General features: G+C 57.3%; 9 protein-coding genes across 9 annotated transcripts; 6 read left to right on the top strand and 3 right to left on the bottom strand.

Moving 5' to 3' along the window:
• Nucleotides 1–21: 21 nt before the first annotated feature.
• BAUCODRAFT_119210 (uncharacterized protein) lies at nucleotides 22–1,296 on the bottom strand (the record flags this gene model as incomplete). Its single annotated transcript, XM_007675065.1, has 1 exon — nucleotides 22–1,296. One exon carries the CDS (start codon nucleotides 1,294–1,296, stop codon nucleotides 22–24), a length of 1,275 nt encoding a protein of 424 aa, XP_007673255.1.
• Nucleotides 1,297–1,389: 93 nt separating this feature from the next.
• On the top strand, nucleotides 1,390–4,069 carry BAUCODRAFT_343702 (uncharacterized protein). Its single transcript, XM_007675064.1, has 3 exons — nucleotides 1,390–1,687; nucleotides 1,824–1,920; nucleotides 1,974–4,069. Exons 1-3 carry the CDS (start codon nucleotides 1,506–1,508, stop codon nucleotides 4,041–4,043), a joined length of 2,349 nt encoding a protein of 782 aa, XP_007673254.1. The 5' UTR covers nucleotides 1,390–1,505; the 3' UTR covers nucleotides 4,044–4,069.
• A 26-nt stretch (nucleotides 4,070–4,095) lies between these two features.
• BAUCODRAFT_145028 (uncharacterized protein) lies at nucleotides 4,096–4,884 on the bottom strand (the record flags this gene model as incomplete). The annotated part of the gene is made up of 1 exon (XM_007675063.1): nucleotides 4,096–4,884. One exon carries the CDS (start codon nucleotides 4,882–4,884, stop codon nucleotides 4,096–4,098), a length of 789 nt encoding a protein of 262 aa, XP_007673253.1.
• A 332-nt stretch (nucleotides 4,885–5,216) lies between these two features.
• BAUCODRAFT_343349 (uncharacterized protein) lies at nucleotides 5,217–7,040 on the top strand. Its single transcript, XM_007675062.1, has 3 exons — nucleotides 5,217–5,628; nucleotides 5,688–5,733; nucleotides 5,795–7,040. Exons 1-3 carry the CDS (start codon nucleotides 5,548–5,550, stop codon nucleotides 6,952–6,954), a joined length of 1,287 nt encoding a protein of 428 aa, XP_007673252.1. The 5' UTR covers nucleotides 5,217–5,547; the 3' UTR covers nucleotides 6,955–7,040.
• Nucleotides 7,041–7,732, bottom strand: BAUCODRAFT_343317 (uncharacterized protein). The gene has a single exon (XM_007675061.1). The coding sequence runs from the start codon at nucleotides 7,664–7,666 to the stop codon at nucleotides 7,127–7,129; it is 540 nt and encodes a 179-aa protein (XP_007673251.1). The 5' UTR covers nucleotides 7,667–7,732; the 3' UTR covers nucleotides 7,041–7,126.
• An 89-nt stretch (nucleotides 7,733–7,821) lies between these two features.
• On the top strand, nucleotides 7,822–10,520 carry BAUCODRAFT_136211 (uncharacterized protein). Its single transcript, XM_007675060.1, has 2 exons — nucleotides 7,822–7,978; nucleotides 8,030–10,520. The coding sequence occupies exons 1-2, from the start codon at nucleotides 7,966–7,968 to the stop codon at nucleotides 10,207–10,209; spliced, it is 2,193 nt and encodes a 730-aa protein (XP_007673250.1). The 5' UTR covers nucleotides 7,822–7,965; the 3' UTR covers nucleotides 10,210–10,520.
• A 378-nt stretch (nucleotides 10,521–10,898) lies between these two features.
• On the top strand, nucleotides 10,899–13,354 carry BAUCODRAFT_136210 (uncharacterized protein; the record flags this gene model as incomplete). Its single annotated transcript, XM_007675059.1, has 4 exons — nucleotides 10,899–11,494; nucleotides 11,566–12,270; nucleotides 12,324–13,113; nucleotides 13,188–13,354. Coding segments are annotated over exons 1-4 (1,881 nt in total), but the record flags the coding sequence as incomplete, so codon positions are not given.
• Nucleotides 13,333–14,991, top strand: BAUCODRAFT_343313 (uncharacterized protein). Its single transcript, XM_007675058.1, has one exon. The coding sequence runs from the start codon at nucleotides 13,544–13,546 to the stop codon at nucleotides 14,675–14,677; it is 1,134 nt and encodes a 377-aa protein (XP_007673248.1). The 5' UTR covers nucleotides 13,333–13,543; the 3' UTR covers nucleotides 14,678–14,991.
• Nucleotides 14,992–16,392: 1,401 nt separating this feature from the next.
• Nucleotides 16,393–17,694, top strand: BAUCODRAFT_62758 (uncharacterized protein; the record flags this gene model as incomplete). Its single annotated transcript, XM_007674881.1, has 1 exon — nucleotides 16,393–17,694. The coding sequence occupies one exon, from the start codon at nucleotides 16,393–16,395 to the stop codon at nucleotides 17,692–17,694; it is 1,302 nt and encodes a 433-aa protein (XP_007673071.1).
• Nucleotides 17,695–18,246: the final 552 nt, after the last annotated feature.

Here is an 18,246-nt window from a genome sequence, read left to right as displayed (position 1 = left end):
TGGAAATGTAGAAAGCTAATACTACAGCATTGGGCGCACGTTGTCGTTAGCTGGCGCGCCACCTCCCCTGCGCAACTCAACCCAATCCCGAATCGCGCTCACAAGGCCATCGACTTGCTGCACGGTGTTGCCAGCATGAAGACATATTCGAATACGCTCAGTTCCTACAGGAACCGTCGGCGGCACGATGCCTCGCACGGTGAAGCCTTTGCGTTGGCAGTAAGCCGCAAGCGCTTTCGGCTCGGATGACAGCACGGCAAATATTGGCGATTCCGGACAGTCTTGCGGCACTCGCAGTGGTGCACACATACTGCTCTCCGGGCTGTTCATGTCTACCAGTGAACTCTGCAAGGTGAGCAACCTCTGATGTAACATGTGGATTAACTGCCACAGACTCCGTGACAAGGGTTCCGCCTTCCCTTCCATGAGAAAGCTGTACGACGCTTTGATAGCCGCCAGAGCCGGGTACGACATGAATGTTGTGTAAATCAAGGGCCGAGCATAGTTGATCAGATACTCACGGATCGTCGGACTGCAGAGCAAAATCGCACCGTTGCACGCCATGGCTTTGCCGAAGGTATGTAGTCTGACCGTCATGTCCCGCTCAAGGCCAAGCTGACAGACCAGACCTTTGCCGAACGATCCATACAGGCCGGTTGAATGCGCCTCGTCGACAATCAGGTGGCCGTTCCCAGCCGGTAGCAGCTGCTTGATTAAGCGAACGATCTCCCGGAGCGGCGCTACATCACCATCCATGCTGTAGACGGTCTCAACGGCGATGAAGACGTTGCGCCTGCCCTTTAGAACCTGGATATCGTCACGAACAATTTCTCGGAGTACGTCCCTCAGCGCAGACGGATCGTTGTGCGCGAAGGCGACCCGCTTTCGCGCCCGCGATAGCTTCATACCATCATGCACGCTTGCATGGATGAGCTCGTCATAGACAATGACATCTCCCGACTGTGGAAGGCACGACCAAAGACCGACATTCGCATCGAAGCCGGAGTTGCAGAGCAGGCCAGACGGTGCGTTGTGGAAACTGGCAATCTCCCTTTCGAGCTTTTCGGCAAATGTCGAGTTGCCGTCGAGTAATCGTGAGCCTCCGCTGCCTGTGTTGGTCGGTCCATTTTTTAGCTCGTTGATGAATGATTGTCGTAATTCTTGATTTGTCGCTAATGACAGGAAGTCGTTGGACGAAAAGTCTACGGCATTTTGGTTGTTGGTTGTTAACGATCGGATTGTCGATGAAGATCGCCTTCTGTCCAGACTCCTGTTGATTGCATCCTCGAGCCCCATCACCTGTACCGCCCTTTGCGTGTTCCCTAAGTCTTCCACATCAACATATATCAGTCGTCAAATTTGAAGGGAAGTGCGGGCGGTGAGATTGATTGTGCCCCACACCGAACGCCAATGGTCATCGAATCCTCAACCGCGAGCCTAGGCACAACAAAGGCTATATTTCTTCTTTCCTGGATGTTCTGACTCTCTTTTCGTTGTGCGGCGTTATGAGGCAAGTTGGGTCTGTACTGTGGCCGAAACTGCGGGTCCTGCAAGTGTACGGTGCAAACACAGGCGTTGGCAAAACAATCTTTTCTTCGCTTCTATGTCAAGCGTTCCAGCGACATTTCCCGAAGGTACATTACCTTAAGCCGATCTCTACAGGACCGCTCGACGAAGCGGATGACCAGTAAGTCACATCTCACCCGTTCATCCACTTGACATACTGGCAGACGCTATCTTTGCCACACGCGGTATCGGCATTGATTAGGGTTAGTGTTTGGGTTAGCAGAGAGACCAATGAGCATGTAGTGATTGAGTCCTAGACATGTTGCGACACTTGGGCAGAATACACGAGCGAGATGCCTCTATCAGTTCTCTGAGCCTGTAAGCCCACATATCGCCGCTAGGTCGTCTTCCAAGGTGCGCCACCCCAACCTTTGTCCCAGCTTGACACCTCGCTGATTGCTCCCTAGCCCGTTGCGGACGCGAATGTACGGACGGCGGTCCATGACGAGCTGCGAACCTACGCCACTGATGAGGATGGTATCGCCATCGTCGAGACGGCAGGCGGAGTGCTATCGCCGTCACCCAGCGGTAGCTCTCAAGCCGACCTCTACCGGCCCCTGAGGTTACCCGTCTTCCTGGTTGGCGATCATCAGCTAGGCGGCATCGGCACGACCATCTCTGCGTGGGAGTCGCTGCGTCTCCGGGGCTATGATGTCCAATCCATAGCATTGTTCGCCGAGGACAGGTACGATAATCATACCTACCTCAAGAGCTACTTCGCAGAGCGGGACGTCCACGCGTTTTCAATACCACCACCTCCGGGGCGTGATGCCGATGCCGTTCAAGATGCCGAAGAAATGCGGAAGTACTACACAAGTTCCAGCGATCACCGTGCAGTCTCCGACTTCACCAACAGGTTCCTGGAGGCCCACGAAATGCGCCTTCGCAACATCCAGCTCATGCCCTCAGAAGCCGAGCAAGCCATCTGGCACCCTTTCATGCAGCATACCGAGCGATCGAAGGACACGATCGTTGCGATCGACTCGGCATACGATGACTATTTCCAGACATATACCACCAAGCGAGCCGCCCAGCAAGCCTCGAGCCCAGAAGCACCGCTTCTTGTACCTGCATTCGACGGCTCAGCCTCATGGTGGACGCAAGGCTTGGGCCACGGTAACCCTCGACTTGCACTCACCGCAGCGCACGCGGCTGGCCGGTACGGTCACGTCATGTTTGCGGGTGCTGTACACGAGCCGGCCCTTAGGCTTGCGCAAACACTGGTTGAGAAGACGGGCAACCCGCGACTGAGCAAGGTCTTCTTCACAGACAACGGCAGCGCGGGCATGGAGGTTGCTGTCAAGATGGCTTTGCGGGCTGCTGCTGTCCGGAATGGCTGGAGTGCTGAAGACGACATCCGAATCCTAGGCTTACAAGGCAGCTATCATGGCGACACGATCGGTACGATGGACTGCAGCGAGCCAAGCATTTACAACAAGAAAGTCGAGTGGTACACAGGGCGCGGACAATGGCTCGACTTTCCCCAGGTTAAGATGCGCAAGGGGCAGTGGGTTGTCGAACCTCCTGCCACGTTCGAGGGGGCACTTGGCGAAGTGGAAGAGTTCGAGAGCCTAGCCGCGGTTTTCGACCTAGGGAACAGAAGCCAGCATCGCGATTTATACAGAGACTATCTCAATGGATGGCTTGCCGAGCAAGCGCGACAAGGCACCAAGTTCGGCGCGCTGATCATGGAACCGATACTGCTTGGCGCAGGCGGGATGATGTTCGCAGATCCGTTGTTTCAGCGCTGCCTTGTTGAAGCTGTGCGTAAGCAAGAGTCCAGCGCGACTTCAGCCCGTGGCGAGCACGAGTGGAGTGGTATGCCAGTGATCTTCGACGAGATCTTTACGGGCCTGTATCGGCTAGGCCGCTTCAGCGCAGCCAGCTTCCTCGGTGTCCAACCAGACATCGTAGCAAATGCCAAGCTGCTAACCGGTGGGCTGTTGCCTCTCTGCACCACCACAGCCAGTCAATCAATATTCGAAGCTTTTCTAAGTAAGGATAAGAGCGATGCATTGTTGCACGGACACAGCTACACCGCACATGCTGTCGGTTGCGCAGTTGCTAACGAGAGTCTGGGAACCATGATGAAGATGGAACGACAAGGCGCATGGACAACCTTCAGGGAGAGCTGGTTGCCATCGAGCCATGGTTTGAGCCTGTCTACAAGCTCCGGTGAGGTGTGGAGCATGTGGTCGAATGCATTCCTGAAGGCGATCTCGCACCGGCCGAATGTCGATTATGTCTTTGCGCTCGGATCTGTTCTCGTCATTGCGCTGAAGGATCCCGCCGGGGCCAGCTATGCTTCAGCCGCCGGAGCCGGCCTGCGCGACAAGCTATTTGCTGGCGACTCTGGCGACGAAGCTGTTATCCATTCTCGCGTCCTTGGAAACGTGCTGTACTTGATGGCAGCAATCAGCACTAGTCGGGAGACCCTTGAGGCCATCGAGGAGAAGGTCTTCAGCGCGCTAGAGTAAGCCTGCAGCCAGCTTGCAATAACCGCCATATACGTTTACCGAGCCGTCAATATCAGACCTTTACTCCTTGTTCTCCTGCGGTCTTATATATCCACTCCACAATCGGCTCGACATCTACCTTCTTAATCGGCACTCTATGCGTGCCGTCCCACTCAATGACCGTCGAGGTCTTTGGGTCATGATACTGCTTGAGCATCTTCCTGTGCAGGTGCAGCCCTCCATCATTCAGGCCATGTACATGTAGCGTTGGCAAGCGTAGAACATGCGGACTCTCTCCTTCGTAATGGAAGCCTTCGCTGATTGCGCCAGCGGAAACGCATGCTGGACTCTTGCTGTACTCGCAGAAGCTCACCAGCGGACTCCTTCCTGCCAGTAACACCGCGAACTTGTAGTCGGTATCTGCCTTGCCCTCCTTCTCCATACGTATCTGCTGATCGTACAACAAGCTCGCTGACAGCTTTGCACCCTGGCTGAACCCCATCAACCCGACCCACGGTCCCGTCCCTTGATCTTCCTTCTTCGCAGTGTTGATGCTGTACATAACCTCTTCAATCGCGGCATCGTCGTCAATCTCTGGATGCTCGGGCAGCCATCTCAGCCAGCGTCGGAAAGGGCCAAAGTCCTGGAAGACAGGCACTATGCCAGGACCGGCGTCGCAGAAGAACGGTCCGTCGGCAAAAACGAGGCGGAAGTCGGGTAGATCGCGGATTAATGAGCGGGCTTGCATGCGGAAGATCTCGCCAGTCACGCCGCCACCGTGGAGGCAGAGAATGCGCGGAGCATCGAGTTTCTCTCCAGTAGGTGCGGGTGTGTGGCCTCTTGATACCGAGTCTCCCGCCATTTTAGCGGAATGTCGCTTGCGTTGTTTAACGTTCTCCAGCTATCGTATCGTTCGGTTGGTGAATGTGGCTCGCCTTGTGGCGCCGCAAGACTTCCAATGTTCACTACGGGCGAGTAAGATGGCAGACTATTCTTTCATGCAGCGTTACGAGGGAGATGTAAGGAATAGAACCAGTACTTGACCATCTGCGCCGTGCTTGAGCTACCAGCTGAAATGCGACGTCGGCGCCGACTGTGAGAGTGGAGCTCCGGTGGGCAGTCCCAACACTCTGTCCTTTCGGCGGTGAAGCAACAACAACACGAGTTATATATCTTAAGACGACAACGCTTTCCCTGGGCTTGAGGGTGTCGCCGCAACAACGCTTGAGCAAGGGATCGTTCGTGAGTGCGGCATTGTAACTTCGGTAGACCAAGCGACAGAGTTGCAACACCATTGCCGATCCCGACAACCACCCTCGACCTCCGCACCTCCATGGGCTGCATCCAAGCCTACCTGGGTATTTTCATCATAGTCACATTGCTCTGCGCTGCTGTTTACGAACCGGAAGGGAGGGCGAGTATTCTCTCATATTCATCTCTTACTGGCTACATCAGTTCATCGCGTAATTGATGCCCTTTCGTCCCTCTCATCTACTGGAATATTACCATTCTGTTATAAACCGTCATGGCGCCCAAATATGAGCTACATCCTGAGCGCAAGTACAGCATTGCGATTGTGGGAGGCGGCATTGGTGGGCTTTGTACTGTCAGTCACGCGATCAACTTCGCTGCACAGGAAAGCGACTGATCGAATATGGATCGCAGGCGATAGGTCTGCTACACCAGGGCGTGCCCGTACATATCTATGAAGGCAAGCGCTTATGGTGAAGTTTTGATCACGACCACAAGAGTAGTGCTGACAGACACCACAGCCGCTCCTGCCTTCGCCGAGATAGGCGCAGGCGTCTCGCTGGGCCCCAATGCCGCCCGAGCCATGAAATTGATCGATTCGAAAATCTATGATGGCTTCTGCAGATGTAGGACGAACAATAGCTGGCCGGACAGACAGCACTACTGGTTCTCTTTCCGCAAGGGTGAGGACACGAGCAGCAAGTTTGGCACGCGGTTCTACGACATGTGGTGCGAGACGGGCCAATCGAGCGTTCACCGGGCGCGCTTTTTGGACGAATTGGTGGCATTAGTGCCTAGCGAGATCGCACACTTCGGCAAGCGGTTGGAGAGCGTGCAGGACAAGGGCGACAAGGTCATCATACGCTTCGGAGACGGCACCTCGGCTGAGCATAGCGCACTGATAGGCTGTGATGGGATTAAGAGCAAAGTCCGAATCGCCCTGTTCGGCAACGACCATCCAGCGGCGCATGCGGTGTTTACGGGCAAGTATGCGTATCGCGGATTGATCCCCATGGAAGAGGCCGCGAAGCTTATGGGCGATGAGCTGGCCAGAAATAGCCAGATGTATCTAGGGCACGGTGGGCATATCCTCACCTTCCCAATCGAGCAAGGCAAGACAATGAACGTTGTCGCATTTGGCACGAAGGAGGACGGCAAATGGGAAGACCCGGAGTGGGTGAAGCCCCTGGATCGTGCGCAAATGGAGAAGGATTATGAGGGCTGGGTCGAAGCTACAAGGCAAATTTTGAGCCTGATGCAGAAGCCGGATATGTGGGCACTTTTTAATCACCCGCCCACACCCACGTACTTCAAGAACCGCGTTTGTATCCTCGGCGATGCCGCACATGCGTCGGGGCCGCACAACGGCGCAGGTGCCAGCCAGGCCATAGAAGATGCTTTGATCATGAGCAGGGTCATGGCACGCGTCTTCAACGCTGCGGATGTCCCTCGCGCATTTGCTGCGTATGATAGAGTGCGGAGGCCTCGCTCTCAGTATCAGGTGAAGATGGCGTATGAAGGCGGCTTGCTTTATGATCTGCAGTTGCCCGGTTATATGGATGACTGGGACAAGGTGAAGGAGTTGCTGTCTACCAAGCAACATTGGATCTGGAACCACGACCTCGAGGCTGATATCAGGGAGGTGGAGCGCATCTTTGCCGAGGAGACTGCGCGCTTGTAGCGTTGCAGCCGGCTGCGCTACTTTCCCTTTTTCACCCATCTGCAGAAGCTGAGCAGCTACGGCACCCACCGGAGCCGCTCAGGACCACACGAGCGAGAAATGATCGCAGGAGAGCAGATCGAAGGCGCCGCCAGTCGAAAATCCGTAAAGTACGAACAACACCCCTCCATGGCTATGACGCACCCCTAGGCGGGAACTGGCTGTCCTTTGCACCGCCATGATTGTCGACCCTCAGAAACAGCAGATTGCTCAAGGCGATCCAGCTTCCATTCCATGCATCTAGCCTCTGCAACGTTTCCGCGTCCTGAAGGTTTGGCAGCCAGTAGCCGCTCTCGTACTCCTTCCTCTCCTGCTCAGTTTGCTGCTCAAGAAGCGTGAGTCGTGTACTCGCCGGCCTGCCAGGCCTGCGCTCTGCTCTGAGCTGCTCGATCTCCTCGGAGTTACGTCCCAGGTACTCCTCAATAAGTTCCTTGATGCTTGTCATGTCCAAGGGATTCAGCGTCTCAGGCAGCCTGTCTTGGAAGAACGCAACTCGTTCAAGCCATTGCCTGTTGGCCTTTTCGCGAGTCGAATTTAGCCTTGCCACCCGGTCATCTCTGTTTGAAGCTTTCCGTAACCGCCTGGCATCGCGACTGTTCTCGTGCAACGAGTTGATCTTGGTGCCCTTCTTTCTCGTTACCTGTTTCTGTACTTTCGCGAGCTTCGACGGCATGACGATCGCCTAGAGTTTACCTGTAAATTACAGTATCTGATCTTCATGAATTTGGATTTCTTGTAAGAGCTGCGGTCATTCTCGGCAAGTGCGGCCGCTTGTCCGCTCCCCACGTTGGTCTCGACGCGTCTTCCAACTCCCTGCGCGTTCCCATCCAAAGATATCTGCTCATGGTAGACTTTCAATGATCCAGGTACCCATAGCGCAGCTGTGCGGTATTGAGGAGATGGTCGCCGTGGTAATGTGATGCATAAAGGTCGCCGTGTAGACACTCAAAGCCGACTAGCAAGACCTCCGCAATGGGCATACAAGGTACGTTCTCATCGCATTGCAGTAGACGGATGCAATACTAATCTTCTACAGGCCTTCTGCCGTTGCTCAAGAGCATACACAAGCCAACACACCTTCGCAACTTCGCCGGGCAGACTCTTGGGGTAGACGCATATGGTTGGCTTCACCGAGGTACCATCTCCTGCGCAATTGAGCTGGCCCAGCAGAAGCCGACCCGCAAACACATTGACTTCGTACTAAACCGTGTACGCATGCTGATACACTTTGGTGTCTCACCCTACCTGGTCTTTGATGGCGACTATCTACCGAGTAAAGCGCACACGGAGAAGGAGCGGGCGGCGAGACGGAAGGAAGCCAAGCGGGTAGGCCTGGAGCTGCTCCGCGTAGGGAAGCCTGCACAGGCGTACCAGGAGCTGCAGAAAGCCATCGATGTCACGCCGCTTATGGCCCGAGAGTTGATCGAAGAGCTGAAGCCGCTGGGTGTGTCTTACGTCGTCGCGCCATATGAAGCCGACAGTCAGCTTGCCTACCTTGAGAAGCAAGGCATCATCTCTGGCATCGTTAGCGAGGACTCGGATCTGCTGGTGTTCGGCGCTAAATGCCTCCTCACCAAGCTCGACCAGTACGGTGAATGCGTCATGATCCGCCGTCAAGATTTCACTTCCTGCCGAGAGGTCAGTCTGGTGGGCTGGACGGACAGGGAGTTCCGTATGATGTCCATGCTTAGCGGTTGTGACTACCTGCCAGGTATTGAGGGTCTGGGCGTGAAGACGGCCTACCGGCTCGTGCGCAAGCACAAGGCAATCGAGCCGGCTGTGAGGATGCTGCAATTTGATGGCAAGAAGAAGGTGCCGCCGGGCTACTTGGAGGCCTTTTCGAGGGCCGAGCGGACTTTCTTATATCAGTGGGTCTTCTGCCCGGAAGCACAGCGTCTTGTTAACCTCAACGCACCTCCAGCGGAGCTGGATGTTGCAGGCATGCCCTACATAGGCCAGTGCGTGGAGCCAGAGGTGGCGCAAGCGGTTGCTGCTGGCGAGGTCGACCCAAACACAAAGGAGCGACTGCACCTGCCTTCCAGACCGCACTTCCCGTCTTCACGATCAAAGGTGGCAGAGACCAATGAGAAGCCCGGCGTGCCAATTACCGACTTCTTCAAGCCTACTGCGCAGGCAAAGACAGTGGAGACGCCGAGTGAGAAGCCCGGGAAGGGCATCACCAATTTCTTCAAGCCAACACGCACACCTCTCGCAGAGCTTGATCCGAACTCGTTCACGCCGTCTCCAAGTCAGCAACGATTGCTTGCAGCGCAGCACACAGCCTCTTGGTCTGCATCGCAAGCCTCCGCTGCTCGCCTGCCCGTCGTTGACCGTATCAGTGGGCGAAGTGTACCGTCCTCGGCACCGCAACCGAGCCGCCGAACGGCCAGTGCACCTCTGCCTGCGGCCTTGCGGCACTCGCCTAAGAGGCAACGTCTGTGTTCAGACAATATGTTCGCTGCGGCCATGGATGGCACTGTCGGCTTGCCGTCCGCTACTAGTCGGTTTTTCTCGAAGCACGGCATGCAGCCGAGCCCGTCGTCGCGCAAAGCCTCCCGCCAGCGCAAGCACGAAGAGTTCGAGCTGTGGTCTGACGACTCTGCCGCAGAAGCTGTCGCTGCCATGACTGACTCGCAGGAAGCAACGGAGGCAGTGAAGACGTCATCTCCGAAGAAACGCAAGAAGCTCGCCGTCTATACGGACCATGACCAAGGCGAACCAGACCAGGTGGCTACTAGGCATGCTGTCGCGACTCAAGCCGAGCTCACTGTATCCAGCAAGGGCGTCAATACGGCTTTTAGCGAGTACAGGACGAAGTGGGCGTTCAAGGCGGATGGATCGCCAAGCACCCCAGTGCATAGAGCATGCGCAGCTCAACAACGACCGCCTACACTGATTGGCAGCGAAACGATCGCTTGCGCGGCACCGCCGCTCCAGACACCATCACAATACGGCGAACCAGACACAAACTCACCATTACCGGAGACGCTTGTTGCTGGATCGTCGCCTGTCACAGGCCCTATACCGTGCCATGACGAGGACGAAATACCGGACGAGGAGTGGCTTGCGATGGAGAAGCGTTCAGCTGTACCATTGCCTCGCGCACAGTGTCCGGGTAGCGAAGACTTGCTGGTGCCCAACAGTCCCAGCAGTGGCAGCGACGATGGCAGATGCAGGCCGAAGCTGGATATTGGACGTTTTGCATTCACCGCATGAGTATCACACAGGTCGGCTTTAGCAAGTTTTGTTGTGGAAGTGTACGATCGACGAAGCTGAGTGCTTGTTTCGTACCGCAGCATGCCATGAAGACTATGTTTTTGGGAGGCTTATGCTAATGTCACCGCGTTGTCCTTCCTAACCAAAACTTCTACCCTAGGCAGTACAAACACCTCAGCGCTTCCATGACCTACAATGTTCGGCGCTATTGTCTTGTATTCATGTTGCCCAGACTTATTCCGTGCGGCTGCACGGCCTCTATTGACCGCCTGCGCCACCAAATCCACACGCATCAGCTTCAGCTCGGATGTCGATGTCTGCTCGGACCACCCGCGGCATGCACAGGCGGGGCAGATGTTGTACGTCTCCGCCCGTACCATGGCACGGCGCATGGATATGTGTGCTGTAATTGGCCTTCTGCGGTACGTCATTCCGATTGTGTGCCCGCATCTGGACATTGCAAAACGCGCTACACTACTGTAGAGCATGTGATTGCATGGTTCACGCGACCTCACACCGCATAGCGCCAAGCTCTTGAGTGGTCGGCGGGCTGCTGGGCGGAGACCGCGGAATAGAGTCGGTGACTTTCCACTGTGGCCGCCTTGTCCCGCATCAGTAGTGGTCTGGTGTTCGCAGCTCGTTATCTGACCCACCGGGAGCTGTCTGAACAGAAAGCTAGCTTGGCATACTCCTTCTCGATCTATCATTTAGGTCATCAGCAAGCCTCCACTGTCTTTCAGTGACACAGCGGCAGACCGTTGCTGCGTTACTCTGCGAAGCCAACCATATATGCCCTTTTGACACAGACCCTTCACTGGCATACGTCACGAGAGAACAAAAAGAGTTCACACCTCGCGAGCACACTCCCGCACATCCGAGCGGCAAGCGCTGCGAGTGATTGAGTCCTGAGCTGTCGTCACTACACCCAAAGCATCTTCTTCCGCAACTCCTGACGCCGCGGTGACCCTAAGTGTGTAAGTCGTACCACGCGCGCGCCTGCAGTAGCCATCATTCCATCATTGCAAGCGAAACACCCGTGGCTGCACTCCCTGTGCGCATACCCACCATGTCTACACCTCAACACGCCGGCGCAAACACTGGCGTCTCGGACTTTGCGCAGGCCAACCCTACCATCTCCTCACCCCTGGCGCAGTCTGCAGGACAGCAAAGTGCGTTCCACGAAGACCTCGACTCGAGCCAGCGCGGCGACTCTTCCATCCAAGGCACAGACGATGGCAATGCCGGAGTGGGTCGATCGGCTTCGACTGCGACTACGGCTGTATCGGTGTGTATTGAAGGCCGTACATCCACTTGCTCTCAGAGCCACTGCTGACCGCTACATCCTTGGCTATGCAGCCTCAGGCGCCGGCACGGAGCAATACGCTGAAGAAGAAGGCCAGTATACGTCGCACAGGCAGCCTGAAGCGGAGTGGAAGCCGCCGCAGTCTGGCCGCCGGCAGCGTCAAGAGCGTGGGTGGAGTGGAAACGGGGAGCGATGATTTCAACAGCGTTCTCTACACGCCCATCCCCACGCAAGGCACGCCGACGGAGGTCTTGGCCAACCGCTTCCAGGCGTGGCGACAGTTGCTCAAGTCGTTGATTACCTACTTCCGCGAGATTGAGGACTCCTACGACACCCGCGCGAAAGCGATACGCAAGGTGCAGAACACGATCGCCAACATCGCACAGCCGTCGATCTTCATCAGTGAGCACGGCTTGGGCGATGCCACGCGCATGCTGGACGATTACCACAAACGCTCCATCGCCGAAGCGAACAAGTCGCGCGACATTGAGAACGACGTTATTGGTGCGCTTACTGGTCTGCGTGCCGATCTGGGACAGAAGATCAAGGAAATCAAGAGTTTGAGCGGCGACTTCAAGAACAGCGTCGACAGGGAGAAGGAAGGCACGAAGCGCGAGATTGAGAAATTGCAGGCAGCTTTGCAGCATGCGGATCACGAGGATGGTGGTGCCACCGGCAAGAACGATCCGTTTGTCGTACGCCTTGGCGTCGACAGGATGGTCGAAAGGCAGATCGACGAGGAGAACTACCTGCATCGGGTAAGTAAAGCGTTCACCCGTAGCGTTGTCGACAGCATACTGATCCTCGGCAGGCATACCTCAATCTGGAAAGCTCCGGCCGTGAGCTCGAGTCCATCGTCGTCGGCGAGATTCAGAAAGCTTACAATGCTCTCGCCGGCATCCTCAAGCGCGAAGCGGACGACGCCTACAACGTCGTCGAGCACCTTCGCAGCGGACCGATAGCGATGCCCAAGGACCGTGAGTGGCTGCAGTTCGTCATCCACGACCCGCACTTCGTCGACCCCAACGTGCCGCTCCGCCGTATCGAAGACATCACATACCCCGGCAAGCATCACCCCGCAGCAGCCGAGGTGCGTGCCGGCATGCTCGAGCGCAAGAGCAAGTATCTCAAGTCCTACACGCCAGGCTGGTACGTCTTGTCGCCCACCCACCTCCACGAATTCAAGTCGGCGGACAAAATCTACACTCAGCCGCCCGTCATGTCCCTCTACCTCGCGGAGCAGAAGCTCGGCTCTCGCTCCGAAGAAGGCTCGTCCAGCAACAAATTCATGCTCAAGGGCCGTAAGTCCGGCGGCGGCGTCCACCAAGGCCACAACTGGGTCTTCCGCGCCGAATCCCACGACACCATGCTCGCGTGGTATGAGGATATTCGCAACCTGACCGAAAGCACGGGCGAAGCGCGGAACGCATACGTTCGCAAGCATGCGCGAAGCATCTCGGGAGTCAGCGAGCGCGGGACCGTGAGTAGCGACGGTTTCGAGGACGATGAAGCGGATGCAGAGCCCTACCGCGCCGATGTTGCCAGCTTGGCGGAGCATAACCCGCCGCCGACGGAGGAGAAGCAGCTACGACCGCAGCCAGGTGAGTGAGTGCTGCCCCTTTTCATTGCATGCCGCACTTCAGCTCAACCTCCGGCTGACTATGAACATTTGTAGGCGGACGATTCCCGTCTGATCTCCAGGTGCCAAGGAGAGAAGCAGCCTTGAGTCATTCGAGTGGAAGCTCCGAGCCGGAGAGGGAGCTTGTTGCCGCCGCGGGTGTGGTGCCCGGATCGGTACAGCAGGACTATGCGCCGCATGGTGAGGATCCGTACAGGCTTGAGAATGTTCCCGACGAGGAACCCACGCCCGGTCCCTCGACGAAAGAGTATGGGTACTATGAGCGACCTGCCCCGCCGGCTGCGGTGCCTCAGCACCAGTACCAGGAGCAGGAGCAGCAGAGGAGCGTTCGTCAACCGGAGACCTACCATCCAAGGAGCCAACAGGAGCCCCCGGCGGAACAGCAGCCGGTCATGCAACAAGCGCAGCGGACGAACTATCAGCAAGTCCCTCAGACCACGCAAGCGCCCCAAACTTCGCAAGCTCCTCACTACTCGCAAGTCGCCGAACGCTCGCAAGCGCCTCAGCCCTCGCAAATTCCTCAACCCTCACAAGCACCTTCCTTCGACGGCGCACAAGCGGACAACCCGGAGTTCACTCCCGCTCCACTCGATCGCCACAGTAGTGTGTACGGCGAGTGGATGGCGCCTGCTGCCGCTGGAGTTGCAGGTGCTGGTGCCGGAGCCTTGGGCGCGGATTATTGGCGTCAGCAGCGGGATCGAGCTGCCGCTGATAAGAACAATCAGACGCAGGGCCAGACGCAGAGGCAAGTGCAGCCACAGATGCAGAGCGAGATGCAGAGAGAGGAGCCTGCTTCAGCTTCGGCAGCAGGGCTGGCAGGATCGAATGTGCCGGAGGAGAGGGATGTTGGGGCTGGAGGGCGTGAGGGGGATAGTGTTGCGTACTCGGCTGGTGGGATTGTGTTGCCGATTCGACAGCACGAGCAACAGCAGCAGCCGGTGCAGCAGCAGCCACCAATCCCGCAGCAGGAACGGGAGCCTGTTCGGCAGCAGCAGCCGATCCAGCAGGAACAGCCTTTGCAGCAGCAGGAACGGCAGCCCATTCAGCAGCAGGAACGAGAGCCTCTTCAGCAGCAGCAGCCGATCCAGCAGGAACAGCCTTTGCAGCAGCAGGAACGGCAGCCCATTCAGCAGCAGGAACGAGAGCCTCTTCAGCAGCAGCAGCAGCGCGCTCTTCAGCCGCAACAGCCGTTTCAGCAACAGCTACCTTTTCTACAGCAGCAGCCTGTTCAGCAGCTGACCCCATCGTTCCCGCAGCAGGAGCAGCAGCCAACGCCATTCCAGCAGAATCAGCCGCTACCGCAAAGGGCTGCCCCATCTACAAGCACCTCGACGACAACGACTGGTAGCGTCGGAGGCGGCGTGGAGAGAAGTGTTCGTGGTGGCAGTGGTAGTGGTAGTGGTCTGGGCGGCCTCGAGAGCAAGGGTGCCCACGAGACCGGTCGCTTTCCCACGGTCGTAAGGCACGACACGGACATGACGATCAGTGCGTTGCATGTGCCCGGTGAGTTTCCGAAGCGGACGTAACGTAACGTAACGTAACGTAGCGGAATTGGGGTGGATGTGGGAGGTTCAGCGTGGCAGTTCATCGCTGGTGGATGCTAGTAAGTTGAGGTAGCTCTTTGGGACCAAATGTTGGCGATGTTTTTTGGTCGTTTTAGTCGCTTCTTCGAGTTCATCTAACACTTCCCCCTCGACCTCCTCGCGCCGCTCCCTTCCCAGCTCTTCCCACGCCGGAAAGAGAAGCTCTCGCCCCTGTCGTCCCTCTTGCTCCGGCAACCCTCCCAGCTCGTCCACTGCCACGCAGAGACGCTGCCCCTCGTCCACCAGATGGCAGGGTATTCTGCCTCGTGGAGCCGGCGGTGGCGTGAGCCGACGGGGGCGCGGAGAATTTACTCCCCGGCTTCTTGGTGCTGGTGGGCGGCGGGTTGTCGACGAAGGAGGTGTCGGTCGTGAGGAACGTTGCGTCCGTGTCGGTCGCTGTTGCTACGTCTTGGCCTGAGGAGCGGGTGGGCGGTGGTGCGTTATGAGTGTGAGTGTGGGTGCGGAAGGGTGAGTCGGCTAGTTGAGGGGAGGTTGTGTGGGTTGTGGCGTGGCGGGCGAAGGATTGGGGGATTGGTGCCTGCAAGAGTTATGAGTGTCAGGCAACGGTGGGCAGTGTCGTTCGGTTGAGGGGTCAGGTTGAGGTTGATGGGGAACGGGGTGGTTGTACCTCCGGGAAATCCACGCAAAAGGCACTCATATTCATGCCGTACAGAAACGCGCCGAAATTCTCGTTGAAACGACCGAGACTCTCGTTCAGGAGTTGGAGGTGCATGAAGTTCGCTTCGAGATCGGCCATGCTGTCGCTTAATTCGGCGAAGGCGGGTTCGAGCGCCGCGAGGGGGAAGTCGGGGTGGGTGTTGTTGGTGTTATCGAGGGCGCTGGCGGTGGGGGTTGCGTGGGAGGCGCGGAGGGAGGTGCGGGAGGGTGGGCGGAGGGGGGTGGTGGGGCGGGAGGGGATGGGGTTGTGGGTGTGGGCGTGGGAGCGAGAGTGAGAGCGGGAGTGGGAGTGGGAGGGGCCGGGAGTTACTGCTGTTGTTGCCGCCATTTGTCTCGTGTCGACTGGATGGGTGATGGGTGGGAGTATGTACCGAGGTGTGATTGTACGTTCCTGCCTCATCTCCTGTAATGCATGAGTCTCGTGTTGGAGGAAGACGCGTCGTGGCCCAAGCTTTTCCACAATTCTGCCCCGCTTGGCCATCGTCATGACGTAGATCTAATTGGCGACAAAGTGCAGGAACGATGCGGATACGGATGCGGATGGCAGTCGCATCCGCCGAGTCCAGTCAGCAGATGCAGATGCAGATGCACATGTCGCTCATGCTTTCATTATGCGCATTCGGTGTAGGTGACCGCCTCCTCCTCCCATGTCCGCTCCCGCTCGTCATCGTCGTCTTCTTCTTCTTCTTCATCGCCGACCACTACTCCAACACTCTTCATCCCCACTAAGTCGACATCCCATTCCCCTTCCCAACATCCGCCACACTCACCATCGCATCCGTAACGACGTCGCCACTGCCACCTCCTCTCCACTCCACAGTCGCTCTCCAGTGACCACCATCTCTATTGCGGTGACACTCGTATTGCTTGGCGGCATTGGATATCAAACCTTGCGACCCGAGCGCGCTACCTTGAGGGACGACAACGACATCGGCGACGTCGACGCGGTAGCAGGTGCTGCCAGCTTCACTTCAGCCGCCATGGCCGCCCGACTCCCCCCCGGACGACCCGGCAACCTCACCCCCGACCAAGAAGCGAAGCTCAAAGAGATGTGGTCGCAAACCCTCGACATCTTCGGTGTAGGCAGAGGCACATCGGAAGCAGCCAACGGCGCCGCAACACCCTCCTCCGAAGCTTCCTCCTCAGACAAGAAGAAGAAAGGCCGGTTATCCCTCTTCGGCAAGAAGAAGGGCGGCGAAGGCGACACAACCAACGATACAGCGGACAACGACAAGCACGGCCAAACGCGGGAGTTCCAACAAGCCCTCGCCTCTCAAACCCCCGAACAGCTCCGCGACGCCTTTTGGAGTATGGTGAAACACGACCACCCGGACGCACTCCTCCTCCGCTTCCTGCGCGCGCGCAAATGGGACGTCCATGCCGCGCTGATCATGCTGGTCAGCACGATGCACTGGCGCAGTCAAGAAATCAGCGTAGACGACGACATCATGGCCAAAGGCGAGCTGCACGCGCTACAGCAGGAGACCACATCGTCAAGTGCGGCGGAGAAGAAAGAGGGCGCCGACTTCATGGCCCAACTCCGCATGGGCAAATCCTTCCTCCACGGCACCGACAAGGACGGCCGACCGTGCTGCTACGTCCGCGTGCGACTCCACCGGCAAGGCGAGCAGAGCGAGAAGAGTTTGGAACGCTTCACCGTCTACACCATCGAGACCGCCCGCATGCTCCTGCGCCCGCCGATCGATACGGCGACCATTGTGTTCGACATGACCGACTTCAGCATGGCGAACATGGACTACACGCCCGTCAAATTCATGATCAAATGCTTCGAGGCGAACTACCCGGAATCCCTCGGCTCGGTGCTGGTGTACAAGGCGCCGTGGATCTTTCAGGGGATTTGGAAGATCATCAAGGGTTGGCTGGATCCGGTCGTGGCCTCCAAGGTCCACTTTGCCTCCAATGTGGAGGAACTCACACAGTGGATCCCGCGGAAGCAGATCCCGAAGGAAAACGGCGGGGACGAGGAGTGGAGGTACGAGTACGTCGAACCCAAAGAGGGCGAGAACAGGCAGATGGATGATGCGGAGGCGAGGGGGAAGCTGGTGCAGGAGCGGATGGGGATGGTGAGGGGGTATGAGGCGGATACGTTGGCGTGGGTGGAGGGCAAGGGGAGTGCAGGGGAGGAGCGGAGGGCGTTGGCGGGCCGGTTGGCGGAGAATTATTGGCGGCTGGATCCGTTTGTGCGCGCGAGGAGTCTGTATGATCGCGTTGGGGTGATTGGGGAGGGGGGGAGGTTGGAGTTCTATCCTAGTCATGCATAAGAGGTCTGATCTGGGGGATCGAAATCAAATTCCGACTCGGCCTACGAAACCCCTTGGTGCGATGCGCAAACTCCTCGTACACGACCTGTAAAATCTGGTCAAGCCCGTCGCCAGGAAATCATAAAGGCACATACTGCCTGTTATTTCACGGCGGCGAACCAGCACAACACATATCCCATTCGTTTGCGCGATGCCAGATATCACGCGCATTTTTGCTGGGTAAGCGGGAGAGGCAACCATTGGAATGGGGGAGAGTTGCCATGGCGCCCACGAATTCGATCTACATTCCAGTTCCTCATCCCCCGACCGGGCACAAAGCTCATAGATCGCAATAGTCTGACCGTGAGTATGCCCGTGCCCGGCAAAAAAAGTACCCGGTCGTCGCTCTTCTTTGATTCAGCTCCCCATCGCACTGGGTGGTTTTCCGCAGCCGCTGACGTTCGCCACACACTTCTCAGACCCGGACCCAGGTTCGTTCTTCAGGCTTCAGAGCAGCAGCCGCAGCACAGATGGACCGCACGACGTACCGAACCGCCTTTGCGGCCAGCATGC

The sequence above is a fragment of the Baudoinia panamericana genome, assembly GCF_000338955.1.
Source record: "Baudoinia panamericana UAMH 10762 unplaced genomic scaffold BAUCOscaffold_2, whole genome shotgun sequence".
NCBI lineage: Eukaryota > Fungi > Ascomycota > Dothideomycetes > Mycosphaerellales > Teratosphaeriaceae > Baudoinia > Baudoinia panamericana.
Note: the sequence above shows the minus strand (reverse complement) of the source record. Positions and strands in the feature narration are given on the sequence as shown.